The sequence below is a fragment of the Apodemus sylvaticus genome, chromosome 12, assembly GCF_947179515.1.
Source record: "Apodemus sylvaticus chromosome 12, mApoSyl1.1, whole genome shotgun sequence".
In the NCBI taxonomy this organism is placed as follows: Eukaryota; Metazoa; Chordata; class Mammalia; order Rodentia; family Muridae; genus Apodemus; species Apodemus sylvaticus.
The window spans coordinates 37,594,812-37,609,250 of NC_067483.1; the positions used below are offsets into that span (position 1 = coordinate 37,594,812).

At 52.2% G+C, this 14,439-nt stretch overlaps 1 protein-coding gene across 1 annotated transcript in view; it reads right to left on the reverse strand.

The window, feature by feature from the left end:
- Positions 1–495: 495 nt before the first annotated feature.
- Positions 496–14,439, reverse strand: part of Mapkapk2 (MAPK activated protein kinase 2) — a 45,841-nt gene continuing 31,897 nt past the window's right edge. The window contains exons 2-10 of the mRNA XM_052201190.1: positions 5,416–5,555; positions 5,172–5,236; positions 4,838–4,917; positions 4,302–4,428; positions 3,679–3,754; positions 3,191–3,315; positions 2,757–2,842; positions 2,562–2,642; positions 496–2,032 (exon numbers count right to left, since the gene is read on the reverse strand). Coding sequence (XP_052057150.1) covers positions 1,889–2,032; positions 2,562–2,642; positions 2,757–2,842; positions 3,191–3,315; positions 3,679–3,754; positions 4,302–4,428; positions 4,838–4,917; positions 5,172–5,236; positions 5,416–5,555 — 924 coding nt within the window. The 3' untranslated portion in view covers positions 496–1,888. The remainder of the gene's footprint in view (positions 2,033–2,561; positions 2,643–2,756; positions 2,843–3,190; positions 3,316–3,678; positions 3,755–4,301; positions 4,429–4,837; positions 4,918–5,171; positions 5,237–5,415; positions 5,556–14,439) is intronic.

Consider the following 14,439-nt stretch of genomic DNA (forward strand, 5'->3'; position numbering starts at 1 on the left):
GGAGAAGGCTGGTGGAAGACAGTCGGTCCTGAGCTGTCTGAACTACAGCTGTGAGACTGCAGGCACGGTGTTTCCGCTCTGGGTTGCTAACTAGCCACGCTGTCCTGCCTTCCCCCCCTGCCTGGGAACAGAAGTAACAGAGTCAGCAAATCAGCTCCTACTCTAGGCTCTGCCAAGGATACTCGGTTATCACAGGGTTTCTGAGGAGACTTGGTCCCACAAAGCACTTTTGTTTCTGCCTGGCCTGTACTGCCCCCTTGTGGACCTCTAAGACAATACACCACCCTTCTTTCCTGGGAACCCAGGCTCCAAAGATCAATTCGCTGACACAGGCCCTCATCTAAGAGGGGCAATTCCCATGCCGATCCAGCCAAGAGACCCTCTTCTCCCCTCTCAGGGCACAGGGCTCTGCTGCCCTTCACAGAAAACACTCCCCACAGGAAGAACAGAAGTAAACGGTCAAGGGCCCAAGCCTCAGTAAGAAAAAGAATGAGATACTTTCAACTATGAAATTTGTTTAGTAAAGACAATTTTGCTCATACAAAACAACAGTTTACAACAGTCTGAGTGCTGAACACACCATCAAAGACATGGGAGGAGCTGCAGATACCTGGGCCCTGCCCCAGGCCCAGAGATGCCCAAGAGCCCCTCCTCCACCAACCCCTGAGGGAGACGCCCCTCCTCCAGCAGGAGGGGCATGGGGGACCATGGCACAAAGACTCTTCCCCACCTGCTCCTCCTCAACCCTGGGGAGCCCCCACCCAGGATGAGGAGTTAGAGGGTAATGTGGCTAGTGGGCAGGGACAGAGTCAAGACATCTTTGGTGCGAAGACTGTCCCAGCCACCAGACCACGTGGTGGAAATCCAGGAAGACCACACGTGGCCCTGCCCCTGCAGGGGAGGTTGGCGGGCACCCTGGAGATCAGGGGAGATGCCTGAAATGTGACTGCCTTTGCAGGCGTATAACCTTCCCGGGCTCACCTGTGGGAGCGGACAGCCCATTGAGAAATGGCTAAACATTTCAGAGAACTCAACAAGGGTGGGTTAATCACGGCAAGAAGGGCAAGCAAAGGCGACTCAGTGGATCAGTGCCTCAGAGATCTGGGAGCAGCAGGGAAAGGGGTCCTGAGGGGACCCAGTCCTCCTGTTGGCTGCCAGTGCCCACATACCCGTCGCTGCCTCCCCGCCCAGCTAACACAGAGGCCATGATTACCTGGCTCTGGATCTAGACAATCTACCTAGGCATTTAGGCAGGCTCAGTTCAAGCAGGAGTCCCCAGGAGCCCTGCCTTCCCTAGACCCTCCAATGTCCAGTCGCTACAATGGACCCAGGCATATACACACATGCACACACATGCACACACACACGTGTGCTGCTCTGTTGTGCACACTGGTGGTGTCTAAGGGCTTCAGCGGGAGGCAAGTGGCACCTACTGCCACTCCGTTCCCTTCTCCCTGGAACTCCGGTGGGGACCCCATGTTACAGTGGGAGGTCGGAGGGACAGATGGGGTGACATAGGAACATCTCCTGTAACAACTTCCACAACACCCCTGGGTAAGCCTCAGCCTTTGCAGGTGGGAAAGGACCTGGGGAAGGAATGAGGAGTGGGGGAAGGACAAAAGGACAGGTTCCATAGAAACTCTACGCCAAATTACAGATAAAATGCGAAAGGAGCACGGGCTCAGGAGCACCTCACCCCTCACACATCCTCCTGCCCCCCGTCTCGGGGGAAGCCAGAGCCAAGGGCAGAATAAAGCCGGAGGCATTTCTGGGCACCACGCAGCCCAAGAGAACAGGAGGCAGCATTGGGCAGCTTGTGTCTCTTTGTCTAAAAAATATATTCATGTAGAGTTATTGCTTGTCTTCCAGTGGGGTGGGAGACAGCGGCTCAGTGGGCCAGGGCCGCATCCTCCACGGCGCGAGCCTTCTTCCGCCTCTTGAGAAGCAGAGGGTTGGACGCGTCCTCTATCTTCTTTATCTTGATCTGCTCGTAGTCGACACGCATCGTGGCCAGGGCACTGGTCATCTCCTCCTGGGAGCAGGGAAAGAGCGCAGGAGAGACAGGATCAGTGAGGGACAGACAGACAGGCAGGAAAGCGTACTGAGAGCACACGTCAGCTGTGGGGCCACACTGCTGACATCAACCTTCTCCAGGCCTGGGTCGAGCACAGGCTGGCCACTGTGTGGCTCTTCCCCCGGGAACCCTCTGACAAGCTCACAGAGGGGAAAGAGCCCTGAGCCACCCATTCTGTAGGACCTGCTCCTGTCTGGGGCTCTAGCGCCCTCATCTGAAAACTGAGGAGACAGCACCTGATGCCATCTCAGATCCCACTGGAGTCCCAGGGAGAGGAGGGCTCTTGGGAAACAGACAGCAGAATCTGGCCAGAACCTTTGCCACAAGCCAGTGAAGGCAATGGCGCCCAGTCACCTTTCTGTTGTTATGGAGACATGGGTTTGAAGAACACAGACCCCAACTATTCATGGCCAGGCCAGCACCCCTGCTGGGGACTTCCTGTGACCTGCTCCCCAGCTCTCTTCTTCCTCAGCGGTCGGCCCCTCACCTTGACATCCTCCCATCGTTCCTTGTCCTCCTTCAGGACACGGCTGGTGTGCAGTGGAGTCTGAGGGACCTTCGTAGATTGCTGAGGAGAGAGAAATGGGATCCAGTGACAGTCTAGAGCAGTAAAGTCCTGGTGACGGTACCATACTGAGCAGCAGTCCCGTGAGCCCAGGTCCCCCCAGCCTGCAAAGCTCACCATGATCCAGGGGTGGTTCATGAACTCTGTGATGGTCATTCTCTGCGTGGGCTCTGTTTTCAGCAGATTCCGGATAAGCATCTTCACTGTGGGGTGAGGCAGAGGACACAGCAGCTCAGGGGATGAACAGCTCAGAGGACAGGGACAGCTCAGGGAACAGAGACAACTGCTCAGGGGACAGGGACAGCTCAGGATCTATACTTTTCCCTGCACTAACCTGTATGAATCAGGCTCAAAGGAGACTAAATGGAGGCAGGGACCCAAAGAGCAAGGGCTCCAAGGACCAGCATGCTTGGACACTTCCCACGGGCAGGACACAGCCAGAGGCATGGGAACAGTTGCAAGTCCCCAGCTCCAGCACACCCGTAAGAAACACCTACACCTCCATGTGCATACGAGCACACACGTTCCCGTCCCAGAAGGCTGGCTCCTACCTTCTTCTGATACTTCTGACCATTCTGGGTTAGGAAATTCATACTGGCCCATTCGAATACGAGTCTTCATGCCCGGAGAGATGGCAAGGCCGTGATTGGAATAGAAGGGCGGATACCCACACAGCCTAAGGGAGAGAAGGGCAAGGTGAGTGTTACTTAGGAACCCTGGTCCATGAATCAGGTGAGAAACAGACTCTGCTTGTAACAGTCACAGAGAAATCAGAAACTGCTGATACGGACACAGCAGGACCCAGGAATCTAATGTGCCAGGGATGTCACCTAAACAACCATTAGCTAGTTTCTACAGCCACTTAACAACTAGAACCCACCAAGCATCGGGTGAGGTAGGGACACGAAATTCCCAGGGAGTCGCCCATCAGAGAAAATGCTAACGTCTGCCTCTTCCTCTTCTCCTGCAGAGGTCCAAGCTTCCCCAATTCCCTAATGTGCTGCAGCCTAGTAACCACCCCACACTCCAGCCCACTTACAAAATATACATGATGACACCCAAGGACCACATGTCACAGGACTTGTCATACTTCTCTGGGCCCAGTACTTCCGGAGCTGCAAAGCAAAGATCACTGTGGGTTGTCCTGGCTCTTTGAATGCTGAGACCTCCCCTGCCTCAGAGACCTTCATCCCTTCATACAGGAAGAGCAGCAGCAGTGGGGAGGTGGGGTGGGGGTAAGAAGACCCTCTCCCAGAAGGGACTCTGCAGCTACAAGCTCAGGCTTCGAACACTGCTGGGCCACTGAGAACCTACAAACATATGTTGCCCACTTCACTTCACAAGTATGTGCTGGGATCTTATTCTATGAGTCAATTGGGACTTTAGAGAAAAATCTGAATCCCAGACCCCACGGAGAAACCGTAATTCTTCTCAGGAAGACACAAACACCACATGCTGCCCTGAGCCCAGCAGACCGTTCTCACAGCACTCAATCACAGCCTAACTCTGACAGCCCACTTAAGGCAGAGCCCGTCAGATCCAGTACATAGATAGGGACATAAAGACCCAATGCCTAGGTCTATGGTCTCTGAGACAAGCAAAACAAGGGCTTGAGACAGAGTCTGGGTAAAGACTCAGTCCTTGGGCCTCCCCTGAACTCACCCACATAGTATGGTGTATAACACGGAGTGGTCAAAGAGTTGTGACTGGTGGTTTCCTTGGCAAAGCCAAAATCAGTGAGTTTCAGAATGGCGTTGGGCCTTTTGGAAGTATATAAGAGGTTCTCGGGCTGTGGAGAGAGACAAGAGTAAATGAGAGCCCTGCAGAAATGCTGAGGAGCCCAAGTAGAAGGACTGTGCCTTCCGTTCATCTGCTCAACCAACTCAACCATCCAGTCCCCTGCATCAGCAGCGTGAAGACATCGGCTCCCTGCTACAGAGGGCTGGGAAAGCAGAGACGGATGCGTGGGGCTGTGGGGACCGCCCGCCGCTGACTCAGAAAGCTTTGTGTGGGACAGAGGTGCTGATGAGCAGCCCACAGGCTGCGTGCAGCCACACAGGGCCTTACGACTAAGTCTGTGACCCCCTGTCCCAAGCCCTACCAGCCACAGGCTGCGCTGCAGACCCATCCTGCCCTGAAAGACCAGGCAGTCAGTGCCATCCCAGTCTCCCAGAGTGTGGGGCACAACCAGGCGCTACCTTGACATCCCGATGCGCGATGTTGATAGAGTGCAAGTACTGGATGGCCTCGCCGATGCTCTTCATGATCTCGGACGCTTCTGCAGACAAGAACACGCGCTAGGTTCTGGAAGCTGATAAGCAACCTGCCCGTGCAGCCCCAGGCTCCCACACCCACCACCTCATCAGACACGCAGAGGAGCTAGGAGCTGGCCATGGCTAAGGGAGAGAGATGCTCCCAGCAGTGAGCCTGAGAAGGCAGCACCTGCCGCCGCTCCATGAGGGGCTCTGCAGAGAACCTATAGCTGCCTACGGCTGTCCACCCAGAGCTGTCCCCGCAGCAGACCCGCTCTACCTCTTTCTGTGAAAGCCTGGTCTCCTCGGTCCTGGATTCGACTAAAGAGCTCTCCACCATCGAGACTGGAAAAAAAAAAAAAGGTGCAGTGAAAGATCTGGCAACCAGCAAGTCACCCCACCCCACCCCCACTCCACTGCCCCCAACGAAACCCAAACACTGATACTGCAAGCTTCAAGATCCACGGTGGGCTGTCCTCAGTGTGGCCTGGGACAGGATGCACAGACCCCAGCAGGCTGCTTACCACTCCATGACGATCAGCAGGCACTTCCTCCCCGCATACAGGTTCTCATAGACATCCACGATGTGCACAATGTGCGGGCACTGGGAGGCCCTCCAGTGCAGCTCCACCTCTCTGCGTGCCTTCGGGCAGTCCTGGAGCATCTGGAAGGACAGGAAAGGGAAAGAGTCCAGAATCAGCAGGAACGGAGGCTTAAAACCCAGAGCAGACTCAGACAGATGTGTCCAGAGTCAGCCCGATGCTGGTCAAAACCCTGCCGTTTACCACATCTGCAGCCCTGAGCCGCATTCGTTCCCTAGGCCAGGTGTCCAGGAGCATGAAGTGAAGCTGGACCCACAGCAGCCTTAAAAGGCTGGACTCCGATCAGTCTAAACCACCCACTGACTAAGCCTAACATCCGAATGGCCCAGGAGAACTCTGAAGGCAATTTACTAAGAGACAATCACAAAAAAAACACAGGACCAGCCGGGCAGTGGTGACACACGCCTTTAATCCCAGCACTCTGGGAGGCAGAGGCAGGTGGATTTCTGAGTTCGAGGCCAGCCTGGTCTACAGAGTGAGTTCCAGGACAGCCAGGGCTACACAGAGAAACCCTGTCTCAAAAAAAAAAAAAAAAAAGCACAAGGCCAACACTGTCTCCTGCATGTGGCAGGTAGGAGCATGTGTCACCACAGTACCAGTGACAAGTCTGGCCAGAGTGGTATCCCAAAGGAGCAAGTCAGAGGCAGCAGCCCCCGGGAGCCTTGGGACATCACCAAGCAGTCTACTTCCTGCATCACAACCAGGAGCTGAGGCAGGAGAGCAAGGGTTCAGGGTCAGCCTGGGCTCCACAGTGAAACCAGGGTGTGAGACCCTGTTTCCAAAGCAAAACAAACAAACAAATGGAAAATTTTCCTGGTTACTTAAACTCTTTTAGGAAAATTCCATTGTTAGAACCAAAGGCACCCTAACACCCCTCTGCTTTGTACGATGGAGTAGCCACGTTTGCAGATATGCTATGAGGGTTAAACTGTGCTCAGTAGTAACCGCGATCATTTTTACTAGAGTGCCTGCTCAATGCAGGGCACAGATGCCAAAGTCCGTACGACACAGACCCGCACAGATCTATCCATACATCACACTCTCCAACAGCTCTGGGCATTCTGTAGTCTGAGCTGCCAGGGAAGCAGGCCAGAGAGCAGGCCAGGCGGGGCAGCAGGAAGACACGTGGGCCTTCAATAAGGGAAAGACTGGGCACTGACTAGAATGAAGCCAATGTGGACAAAGAGGGAGACCGAGAAGAGAGCTGAGGTCTGGGAAGTGGTGTCAGACAGCCAGAGACAAGCTCGGAATCTCCAACAATAACACTAATGTGCTTTTAGGCTATAGGATGCTGACCCATTTCAGAAAGTTAGCCTGCCCAAGGCTAGGCTTCTAGGATGACAGCCACAGCCTGAAACAGACCAGACAAATCCCAAGTCTTTCCACCCTATCGCCCAGAGTCTAAGAAACTGTTAGAGTTTGAAACTTCTTGACGGGGCTTCAAAGAAGCAACTTCCCAAGCAGAAACCCAGAAAGAACCAACTAGACAGACAGCTATCTCCCACATGTGCTGAAGTCAGTGTGCAGGATGCGAGCTCCCCACTGTGTCACACTGCCACCTAGTGGTCAAATGAGAGAATGGCACAAGCTCTGTATGGGAGTGGGAGGGGGGCAGGTGTTGCAGAGTGTATTTTTATTTTCCCATGCTGTAGGAGGAACAGAAAGAGACACTGGCCATTCCATGTACATGTAATTCAATTCACCAATAGTGGGTGAACTTCCACACGCGGTACTGACCGTCAAAACCAAAGCAGACTGACGATGGCAGCTGTCAGGTTAGTGCAGCAGGGAGAGACACAGGAGGCGGGCACGGGAAATACATTCACTTCTCTCTTCCATTCTCCACCACAGTATAGAACCAAAGTAAAAAGACTCCCACGGGGAACCCACACCTCACACTCTGTCTCCTCAGCTGAGGGCAGGAGACAGATAGCAGAGATGACAGCCAGGGGAGCCAGCCGTTCAGCCCCACGTTCAGGTCGCAATGCCAAACTAGACAAAATCCTAAAGACAGTGCAGGCAAGTGCCCTGAGGAAAGTCAGTCCTCAGACTGCACACTTGGTGTGGGATCCAGGAACACAGCTGTCCTAGGATCAAACAAGACCCGAGCCCTGTTACCCACAGCCTGGGTTCGTCCGTGGCACTGGGCAGGCCAGGTTCCACCTCACAGACAGGAATGCAGGGCACAGTGTTAGGTCCAAACATAACCAGCAGTTCCAGCTGAAGCGGGATCATCCTTCCTGGCAAATACATTTCCAGTAGCGTCACACACCCCTAGTCCCAGCACTTGTGGCCGGGCAGGAGTTCTCTGCCAGCCTGGGCAACATAGCAAGTCCAAGGCCAGCCTGGGCTATACAGGGAGACCGTCTTACAAATGCAACAAGAAACAAAGAAGCTCTGCGTAAGGCTCTCTTCTCTCAATCTAAAGTCAACACTTCTCATGCTGATGCCTTCTCTCCACGGTGAAGTAAAATCTGATTTCTTTAATCAAATCCCTTCTCTCTTCCTTCACTTAGTAGTAAATGTATTTTCAAGCTCTCTCCTACTGGGAAAATTCTGGAGTGTGGTGGCTTTGTCTCTTCCCCTCACGGTGGGGAGGGGTGCACACTTACTGCAGGCAGGCCTCTCTTCTCCAGATGGAGTCAACTAGAGCAAGTTTAGGAAAATTCTCAATCCTTAGAGAAACCAAAATTTCCCAGGAAAACAGGTTACTGAGATGAAATCCTCTGCAAACTTGGTTGGGTTGAGGAGATTAGGGATGACTATGAAAAGTGTTGATTTTTAAAATATGTATAGAGGTTTCCGTGGGGTTTTGTTTGAGATCTGGTCTCCTGTATATCCCAGTCACATGTCATCAGACCTTCGCTAGTTATGAAAACTAGCTGAAGCTACGAAGGCCTTCATAGCAGGCAAGTGGGCGGGCTGACGTCAAAGGGCAGGGTCTTGAGGTGCCAAAGGCACTTGTAGACAAGTGTAGGATACAGAAGCCTGGAGAGAGAAAGCGAGAAGGCACAAATCTCAAGTACATGGCTAAGTAAAGACAGAGAAGAGACGCGGCCTGATCCCTCCAGACAGAGAGGCGACAGGAAACTGCTGGAACACCCCAGCAGAGTAAGAGGAGGAGCGGCAGGTGCAGGGGAAGTCAGGAGAGTCACAAGGGAAAGGTCTCATTCCCACAGGGCAGCAGGACACTGGAGAACAAAGGGCTCAGGCCCTTAGCTCTGGGAGACGGACTTTTCTACTAAAGAAAACAACCACAGCATTGAGGGAAGGTGTGCCGGGGAGGAACTGAAATCTGTGATACCCACACGCTAAACCTGGAACCAATTCTTGTTGACTCTGAAATTCTCTTGCAGAAAAGGTCCAAAGATGTGTGTTCTAAACTAAGGCGCACAGGCCCAGGAGGCCTGAAAGCACAGCAGGGGCAGGGCAGGTCACGGAGCCCACAGCGCAGGAAGGAAGTTTTAGGAGTGTCAGTGAGGGAACTGTGGGAATTTCACACAGTATTAAAAACGGGGGCCCTAGACTCTGGTTGTATACCTTTGACCCCCTTCCTGACCTTCCTCCAAGAGATCTTCCATCATGGGGTCTCCTGAAGAGATAGCCTAAGTCAACCCAAAAGCCAGAGAGGAAAGAAACAGAGAGGAGCTCGGCTGTCACCAACAGCAGATGTGAGGACACGAGGAGCTGCCCTGCATCTTTACCCCTCAAACCTCAACACCCGGTGAGCTCCAGTGAGAGCGAGCTCCAAACCCCTCCCCTTGCTGCCGCCCATTTTCTCAAGTGCTGGACAGGCCGGTGACAGGCCCAAGGGGCTGCTGTCAAACATATGTGACAAGTGAAAGAATGTACACTAGCCAGGCCAGCTTGGCACAGGACAGGCACCGTATCAGTATTCTGCTATGATTACCCTGCTGCTATTCCTGTACATCAGTCCCTGAGGCGGGCAGCTGGGCTCCCAGGCATGCCCGCTTCCCTCAGGGGTTATTCATAGCTCTAGACGCCAGGCAGTGGGGACCCAGGAGAGGGAGCCTTGAGTGTTCCCTCCACACACCACTTAAAAGGGACAGCTGGAGTGGGGATGTGTTGAGTCCCATGTGATGCCAACAGTGATGCAGAAGTCCAATCAGACACAAAGTGAACTGCTGTGTTGTTAAACAAGGCCTGCATTCCCAAGAGGCAGCTGGGGCGAAGGAAAGCCCTGGGTCTGTCTGGCACTAACTCACACTCCCTGAGGCCAGGGCCACCGTCCCTCCTTCTGGACCACAAATGCTTCTTTTGGACCATGTGGTTGCCCCGAAGCTTTGCAAGATAAAAGGAGAGAAGGACTTGGAAAGGCAGCCACCTAGGCAAGTCTCAGCAACCTCTTCTGTGAGCATTCAAGCAGCAGGCAGAGCTCGGGGTCAGGCTTCTCCGATGTGTCATCTCACCTGGCTCAACCCATCTGGAAGTGAGCATCCTATTTTAAATTAGGTCATCCATATGGAGTAATCCCTTCATAGGGCTCTCCAGCCAGCTGGGGCAGAACTGGAATGTGAAGGCCCCTGTAGTAGCACTTCCTCCCAGACAACTAGGCACCCACCTCTGCGGGCTATCTCCTAGGCACTCCATCTCCAGCACAGAGCCAGCTCACTCTCCCAGGGGTTGAGGTCCCCAGTGTCACCCACCCCAGGAAGTAGAGTAGTCTGGACCTGCCTACCACTGCCTCATCCCACTCCAGCTCCACTCATTCCTGTGGGAGCACCACGTGCAGCTCTTCCCAGGGAGCACTAAGCTGCCCCGCCTCCACAGTATGCTAGGCCTCTCCTTCCTCCAGCAGGAAGCCTGGAGGGGTGGAGCTTCCACACACAACACAGAGACGCTAACTTGATTCTAGCTGGATGACTATAAAATAAGAAAGCCTTGACACCAAGACAGACTGTCCTTACAGCATTTGCTTTTTCCGATAGATCCTCAAGAGCTCCCTCCCGCCCCCCACATCAATCCAAGGCCAGAGAGGGACCCAGGGACGGAACACACAGAATGGCTTCACTCTGAAAAGTCTAGAATGCTCAGTGTCAGGGTAATATGGAGAGCATTAAAAAATACAGCATCAGATCCCCACCATGGCAATTATTTAGACTGTAAAGATGCACACATACACACACACACACACAATGCTGCAACAGAAGCAGCCATGGTGTTGAGGGAGTCTCAACTCCCAAAACCACTGACAGATGCCTACAGGCTAGAAAGACAGACACACTTGTCTCTGCACTCCTCCTTCCCTGCTCCAGAGCACAAGAGGTTGCAGCAGACTCGTGTCCATTTAATTTCTCCCAAGGAGGTAAAGGAGTGTGCCTCACCTCTGCTAGAGCGAGGAGGTAAAGGAGCGCACCTCACCTCTGCTAGTGCGAGGCTCGATGAGGACGGCGGACGAGCCTCCCCAGAAACCGATCTCAGCCTAACAGCAGCACAGATCCTCTACTCCTCAGACGGCGGCAGACGATGCACACGGAAGGACTGCAGCAGCCCTGGGTGCCGGTTCTTCATACATTCCTACATTCAGGATGTAAAAGCCAATTCTCTCCCTGTTACTGAATTCTCTCCCTGTTACTATGAGGGAGAGAATTCAGTAACAGGGAGAGAAGCCTCTACCCAAGTAACACCGACAATGAGGAGTCCTAGTACCCAAAGCCATAAACACCCTCGCCACACTGCCCGGGCAGAAGTGACCTCCACTGAGAGCGACTCTGCTGTGCCCCGCCGTGCTCTGGAACCACCACAAAGGCGGCTGCAAAGGATTGAGGCACAACAAAAGGTCACAGAGTAAATGACAAATTTTTCAGAGCTACAACACAGGATGGATAAATGCTAGCTGAATCCTAGCAAAGATCACCCATCCAACACAAAAATGGCTGAGGGTGGTCCAGAGAGACAGAAACAGTGACCGCCCACTGTACCTCGCACAGAGAGGACCTATGAAAAGAGCCAATAGCTGCACTGGTGGCAAAGCTTTCACGTTTGAACAAGCTCCTAGATTTCCAGAGATTTGGGAAACAAATTCTCCGTCAGGGCTGAAGAATTCTAATTGGGAGAACGCTAGCCATACGTATCGAAACCATCTCAGACCCAACAATGGCCCCATGAACGCTTGTCCTTGAGCATTCCAATGGCAGGGAGCTTACTAGCACCCAAACGTCTACAGGTAGGAGCTGGTACGGACGGGAAGCACAGAAGCAGGCCACAGGACACGGTGACAGCACAAGGTGGCCTCTTGACTGTCACCATGAAAACGGGGTGTTATCACTGGGAGAGCACACACAGATCCAGGTGATGCCCTGGCTGGGTTTAATGTCCTAATCCTAAATAAAACCGCATTCACATTTCATGAGTAACTTTCAAGGAAAGCGGGGTCCTCAAGACAAGATGCAAACACTCTTACTGCTAACTTAGGTGGGAAGCATTACAGGCAAGAGTTTTCTTCTTTTGTGTATCTCTTAAATTTAAGAAAAAAATAAAAAACAAGGGGGAAAATGATACTAAACAGAGTGGCCAACTCCCCTGTGTGCTTCTGCCATTGTGTTATTTAAGACAGAAGAAAGGGAAGCTGGGGAGACCGACTGCTCAGTGGGTAACAGCACAGCTGACAAGCCTGACAACCTGAGTTCAGTGCCTCACTGTGGAGGGAGAAAACAGACTCCCACAACTACAAGTTGTAAATGAGAGACAGAGAGAGGCAGAGACAGAGACAGAGAAAGACAGAAGACAAAGAATTTATGACCTCATGGATGCCTACAGTCTGCCTGGAGGAAAGTTTTTAGTTAACAGTGCTGGGCTGGAGAGATGGTTCACTGTTTATGAGTACTAACCTTAAGGCCCTGGGTTCAAATTCCCAGTACCTACGTGATGACTCACAGATATCTAACTCTAGTCACGGGGATTCAGCGCCTTCTTCTGGCCTCTACAGGCATTGCATGCACATTGTGCACAGGCATGGATTCAGAAAAATATTCATTTACATAATAGAAAAATAAAATCTCAACAACAAAAAAGAGCTAACAGTGCTGATCACTGTCAGTAGGCCCTACAGATAAGCACGGACTTCCCCACCCTTTGTCTACTTTTTATGTTTGTCTGATTCCTTGATGTTTGTATGAATTTCTTTTAAAGAGGGGCAGTATTGTAGGCCTTACTGCAGAAGGCAAAATGAACTAGATGCAAACTCCAGTGCTCACAGCTTCCGAGCTGTGCAGACACGAGCCCGGACACGGCGCAGACAGCGCTTCTCGGGAGTCCGAGCTGTGCAGACACGAGCCCGGACACGGCGCAGACAGCGCTTCTCGGGAGTCCTGGCTCACATGGCCGTTTGAGTAAGAAATGACCCCAGAGGCTCGGAGTATTTGAACACTCAGTCCCCAGTTGGTGCTGCTTTTACAAAATGAAATCAGAGTTTGGAAGGAACCTTCAGGACATGCAGCCTTGCCAGAGGAAGTTTATTACGTCAGTGGGCTCTGAGGACTTCCGGTCTCCCCACTTCCTTCTGCTTCCTCCGTGCTGCAGAAATGTGACCCGCCAGCTTCCTGGCCCTCAGGCATGGCATGCCTTCCTACCATGGGGGACTCTAGCCCTCTGGAATCATAAGCCCAAATAAACTCTTAGGTTGCTTTTGATCAGAGCATTTACGGCAGAAAAATAACAATCTAGTCTAGTTAGGAGGAGGACTGCCTAGGAGACACAGATGTTCGTTCTGTTCCAGTAGATGATTGTGACCTAGAGACAAAATGGAGAATTTTCATTTATACTCAAACTATCCTGTGCCGGTTACACCTCAGACAAGACAATACTGCTACATTTAGACCTAAGAGCCCCACAGGATTCAATCTATTGCCAGCTCCACTTACAGAGACGGCAACTGAGGCCCAAAGCCAACCAGGAAGTAAATGACAAATCTAAGAGTCACACTCCAACCTCTAGGCTCTTCTGTATCTGTCTGATGGCAGTGGCTTACTTCTTCCATGAGTTTTAAGGAGCTTGAGGCTCAAATATTTACTCCTGATGTCCCTCATCCCTCCCAGTCATCTCCCACAGTGCTTGTTAATCTTATGTCAACTTGATGGGCTAGAGTCGGCTGAGCGGAGGGAACCCAAACTGAGAAAATGTCTCCGTAAGACTGTGCTGTAGGCAGGCCTGAAGGACATGTTCATAATTACTGATTAGTGAGGGTGGGGCCATCCCTAGGCTGGTAGCATGGGGTTGTGCAGAAAGCAAAACTGAACAGGCCATGGGGAGCAAGTCAATAAATAGAACCCTGCACGGCCTCTGCACCAGCTCCTGCCTCCAGGTTCCTGTCCACATGCCTTCCTGTCCAACTTCAGTTTTGGTCAGGGTGTTTTATCACAGCAACAGAAACCCTAAGACACTTCCCTGCAGTGTTTCCAGACCTCAGTCTCTCTCTCTCTCTCTCTCTCTCTCTCTCTCTCTCTCTCTCTCTCTCTCACACACACACACACACACACACACACACAGAGAGAGAGAGAGAGAGATGCTCTATTTCTGAGGCCCAGTGCAAAACCTGACGTAGAGACTAATTAACTGATTGAATGGCAGACTGCATCAGCCAGAGCTTCCAGTAAGTCACAAGGCATCGTTCCCAGAAACCAAGGCAGAGCCCACTGGAAAGGAGACGTGCCAAACTCTTTAATTTGACCTTGGGCTAAAGTTCAAGGGACAGGAAGAAAAATGACGAATTTTTTAGTATTTAGTAGGTGAGACTTATAAGAATCAGCAGAGATCTTTTTAATTACAGAAGGAGGTCAAGAGCTCAGTCAATTTGCCCTGCCACAGCAAGGATCAGCTTTTGATCCAAATGGTGAAATGCAGTGTCATCTTCTGAACTCCATTTTAATGGAGTAACGTTCATGGGCACACAAACCTAATGAGAGGAGAGGAGGGGAGGGGAGGGAA